This window comes from Leptonychotes weddellii, unplaced genomic scaffold (assembly GCF_054177405.1).
Source record: "Leptonychotes weddellii isolate Sample4059 unplaced genomic scaffold, ASM5417740v2 HiC_scaffold_9926, whole genome shotgun sequence".
Lineage (NCBI taxonomy): Eukaryota > Metazoa > Chordata > Mammalia > Carnivora > Phocidae > Leptonychotes > Leptonychotes weddellii.
Genome location: NW_028071649.1, coordinates 1,998 through 7,248, shown reverse-complemented (window position 1 = coordinate 7,248; position 5,251 = coordinate 1,998). Strand labels below are relative to the sequence as shown.

At 38.5% G+C, this 5,251-nt stretch overlaps 1 protein-coding gene across 1 annotated transcript; it reads left to right on the top strand.

Moving 5' to 3' along the window:
* Positions 1–204: 204 nt before the first annotated feature.
* Positions 205–4,683, top strand: STEAP1 (STEAP family member 1). The gene is made up of 3 exons (XM_081811746.1): positions 205–725; positions 1,325–1,489; positions 4,246–4,683. Exons 1-3 carry the CDS (start codon positions 237–239, stop codon positions 4,501–4,503), a joined length of 912 nt encoding a protein of 303 aa, XP_081667872.1. The 5' UTR covers positions 205–236; the 3' UTR covers positions 4,504–4,683.
* The last annotated feature ends 568 nt before the right edge of the window (positions 4,684–5,251 follow it).

The following is a 5,251-nucleotide window of genomic DNA, read 5'->3' as shown; positions in this document are numbered from 1 at the left end:
TGTATTCCTTTGTCTTAAAGAAAAACAACAGAAATTAATGGAGAATCCCAGCATAGCTAAATCCATATTCAATCAGTGCTACATCAGTATCCAAAAGCAAGGTTCTGAATGTCCTAAAATTTTTTACTGATAAGCACCATGAGCAAAATAAGTAATGCATTGAAGAGAAATCCCATTGTTTGTTTAAGATGTTGATTTTCTTCCCTTTGTAGGATAAGGACTCGGGAGAGACCAGCATGCTGAAAAGAACTGTGTTTTCACACATGCACCAAACAACCCACTTTGATGGATTTGACTGCCCCTCTGAGCTTCAGCACAAACAAGAACTCTTTCCAATGTGGCGCTGGCCAATTAAAATTGCTGCTGTCATATCATCCCTGACTTTCCTTTACACTCTCCTGAGGGAAATAATTCACCCTTTTGTAACTTCCCACCAACAGTATTTTTATAAAATTCCAATCCTGGTCATCAACAAAGTCTTGCCAATGGTGTCCATCACCCTCTTGGCGCTAGTCTATTTGCCAGGGGTGATCGCAGGCATTGTACAGCTTCATAACGGAACCAAATATAAGAAATTTCCACATTGGTTGGATAGATGGATGTTAACAAGAAAACAATTGGGGCTTCTCAGTTTCTTTTTTGCTGTGCTGCATGCACTTTATAGTTTATCCTATCCAATGAGGCGATCCTACAGATACAAGTTGCTCAACTGGGCATATCAACAGGTAGGGTGACGATGTTGAAAGTACCACTAAACTAAAAAGTCTAAATTGTCTAACAAATTAACGCTTTCTTATTTTAATATCAATACCCCAAACCTCTTTTGAAATGCTGTGTCGGGAATGTAATCTGCATTTTTCAATGTTTTATTATAACGCTTCATTGGAGCTTGGTTATATATAGTTTCACACGGAGGAATTTTTTTTTTTATGTTGAAAATAGTAAACTATAACTTTAACAACTTAAATGCGTATTTTGTTCATGGACAGGGCCACACAGCAACCTTCTGCCACCCTCACAAGATTCCTTTTTTAATGCTAATTGTTCTTATTTACCACACAAGCATGCACATTACAATCCTAACTAGCAAGTAACTATTATATGAATTAGCAAAACAGATTTATGTAAATGCTGCATTCAAGGAAAGAGATTGAGGGCTCCTATGTCGTTTCTCATAGAAGAATGCACAAACAAAGTCACAAATTTGTGGAGGCTCCTAGTTATCAGGCCCTCCATGGTGGACAGAGGGAATGTAGAAGGCGATTCATCTGCCGGAAAAAGATGTTGTTTGCATTCCTTCTTTCCCCTTTTCACCCTCTGGTAGGTCCAACAAAACAAAGAAGATGCCTGGATTGAGCATGATGTTTGGAGAATGGAAATGTATGTGTCTCTGGGAATTGTGGCACTTGGAATACTGGCTCTGTTGGCTGTGACATCCATTCCATCCGTGAGCGATTCTTTGACATGGAGAGAATTTCACTATATTCAGGTAAATTATCTATCAAATAACTCTGGTCCCTCAGAGAGGCAAATCTTTTCTGTGCTTAGAATAACATCAACTATATTGACTTTGTCCCATAAAAAATAACAAATGGTTTTCCAGTAGCAAAGATCCCACACTTGTTTCAATCAAAAAGGTGCTCCCCGATAATTTTTCCTTATCACTTCTAAGTAGAAGTGTTTTCTAGACACAAATAAAAAGCATTACTCAAAGAAAACTATTTCTAACCTTTGAAACTTGTTAGACAATTTTCTGTCCACCTAATAACTCCACAGGTGATATTTGAGGAATTTAATATTCACGGTTTATTCGTTCTGCCCAAATAAAAATATCCTTTTGCCTGCCCCCTGATTTTACTTACGCCTTTTAAGTTACACAACTTGGTACTACCTTTAAAAAAGCATCTCTCATTGAAATTTGGAGTTTTAATTACCAAAGGTATTCTAATATCTAATTTTATTTTTTTTTTAAGATTTTATTTATGTAAGAGAGAGATTGAGGGGGGGAGGGTCAGAGGAGAAGCAGACTCCCCGCTGAGCAGGGAGCCCGATGCGGGACTCAATCCTGGGACTCCAGGATCATGACCTGAGCCGAAGGCAGTCACTTAACCAACTGAGCCACCCAGGCGCCCAACTAATATCTAATTTTATTTATTTATTTATTTTCTTTTTTTTAAGATTTTATTTATTTGCAAGAGAGAGAATGAGAGACAGAGAGCATGAGAGGGAGGAGGGTCAGAGGGAGAAGCAGACTCCCTGCTGAGCAGGGAGCCCGATGCGGGACTCGATCCCGGGACTCCAGGATCATGACCTGAGCCGAAGGCAGTCGCTTAACCAACTGAGCCACCCAGGCGCCCCCTAATATCTAATTTTAAAGACTGCTTTTTCCAACTTACATTTTATGTAGCTTACTGACTTGAAGTTTGTCAATATTCTTGGAATTCAAGATTATCTCAGACTTACGGAGGGAGGTTCATCTCCTAGTGGTAGATTACACCATAAGAAGAGCAGTGTGCCAGAACTCATGGGAAATCCGTGTCTGGCAGGATGCAAAGGATGAATTTAGTTTAATCGTAAGCACTGCCGAGATTTTTTTAAAGTACATAGTTTAGCTTCTATGGGTGCTCATTTTTGGAAATTCCCACAAAGTCAGACATTTCCCCACTATCCCTTTTACATGTCTATACATATACTCCTACAGAAACTTTACCAGAACATCTGATTAGGCAGGAAAACATGTCTCCATCTGAATTATTACAATGGAGCTTAGAAATGGTGCCACATTTTCCAAGCACAATATTTGCTGATTGTGTAGGCTTAGCTTGATAGCCATTAGAGTTCTCTGTTCCTCATTAAATACATTGTTTTTACATTTGCTCTGCCTGTCACACATATGCTGAGCATCACTTTTTACGTTTAATTAGGAATCCAAGCACTGCATCTTGACTACCCAGCCCATTCTACTGTGTACACAAGACCTAATCCATGATAAGTATACAGTACACATTTGGTAAAATTAATCTTCAATCAGTCACATATATTTTTCAATTAATAACCTAGAAACTTTCCATTTACAATCCAAGAATTAGTTATTCTATGATTTACCTTGGAGATTGATATTTGAAAATATAAACTTAGCTTTTGATTGTATTCATTGGGGCTTAAGAGTGCTTACTGCTGAATAATTGTGAGTTGGATTCATTCTGGCAGGCTAATGACCATTTCCAGTAAAGCGAATAGAAGTCAAAACTTATCTAGAAGAGCTATTGTCAGAATGCCATAAAATTACATAGGTGAACAATTATTTTTAAGCAACTTTTTCTGGATAGTGCCAGGTATCCCAATACAAGTTGAAATTTTTCTTCACATCTTCATATCTCTATGTGTTATGTAAACAGTGGAAATAGTTGTTGGCATTTTTCCACTTTATCAGGATGTTTGATTTTTTTTTAATTTTTATTTTATTTTTTTAAGACTTTATATTTTTGACAGAGAGAGACACAGCGAGAGAGGGAACACAAGCAGGGGGAGTGGGAGAGGGAGAAGCAGGCTTCCCGCAGAGCAGGGAGCCGATGTGGGGCTCGATCCCAGGACCTTGGGATCATGACCTGAGCCGAAGGCAGACGCTTAATGACTGAGCCACCCAGGCGACCCTGAATGTTTGATTTTTAACATGGGCCACACTCATTTACCTTAGTATTCATGTACCAAAATCAGAATCAGTTACTCTGGTTGCTTTCATAATTGATAAAGATCACTGGTATCAAATTGATTTTTGCACTAATCGTCAGTCAACCTATTAATATTTACTGAGCACCTAAAATGCACGAATCATTGTGTTAATTCTGCAGGGAATCTGTGATGAGTCAAAGTCCCCGACTGTAGATGTCTCTTGATAGGCAGAATGAAGGCAAATGCTCAAGAGACAAAGCACCATAAAATAAACGTCATCAGACAGATGAACAAAGTATGGAGAGAAAAGAAAGACGGTGTTATTGATTAGCTGAGGTTGAAAGGAGATTGATTGTGAATTTTCTCAACTTAAATCACCTGTGGACAAAACATTACCCAACGTAAGGGGGTGAGGTGGGGATGTGTGAGGAGAATGCAAAGATGTGAGTGGGCATTGTTGAGAAATTTAATAGGGAAACGATTACAGATGGAATTTCCAAGCAACAGAACAGATGAGGTAGGATGGAATAAACTCTCACTGAACCAATCCCACCATTTTTTTTTCTTTTGCAGAGCAAGCTAGGAATTGTTTCCCTTCTTCTGGGCACAATACATGCATTGATTTTTGCCTGGAATAAATGGGTAGATATAAAACAATTTGTGTGGTACACACCTCCGACTTTTATGATAGCTGTCTTCCTTCCGATTGTTGTCCTGTTCTGCAAAGCCCTACTGTGCCTGCCGTGCTTGAGGAAGAAGATACTGAAGATTAGACATGGTTGGGAAGATGTCACCAAAATTAATAAAACTGACATATCTTCCCAGTTGTAGAATCACTGTTTACACACATTTTTGTTCAATTGATATATTTTACCATAAATGTTTCAGATTTGTATTTGTTTAATAAAGTGACCACTTGAGGGTCTTAATGTATCTCTTTGTTGATGAATCCTGAGTTTGAAGTATGTGTAGTTCTCTGTAGATTTGATTCAAAGCAATAAATAAAGCAATCTTGAGCACATTCTCTATGTTCAGTAGAACTAAGCATAACAAAACAATCACATCTGATTTGTCAGACTGTACAGCATTATAAATAATAAAAGGCCTTGGGGCGCCTGGGTGGCTCAGTTGGTTAAGCGACTGCCTTCGGCTCAGGTCACGATCCTGGAGTCCCGGGATTGAGTCCCGCATCAGGCTCCCTGCTCAGGGGGGAGTCTGCTTCTCCCTCTGACCCTAACCCCTCTCATGCTCTCTGTCTTTCATTCTCTCTCTCTCAAATAAATAAATAAAATCTTTAAATAAATAAATAAATAAGTAAGTAAGTAAGTAATAAAAGGCCTTGCAGTCCCAGTCCCTACAACTCATTAAAAGATATCGTGAGCCATGAAAAAATATATTATCTGAATCTACCATGCAAGTATATCCAGTATTTATGATTGTTGTTAAAGATGGGTTTCATTTTCCTGTAACTGGGTGTTATTCATGAAACACCGATTGCAAGAAACACACAGGTTGTGTCTACACAAGTAAAGCAACAGAATAACATCAGATATATCTCCAGGCAAAATAAAACTCAAGC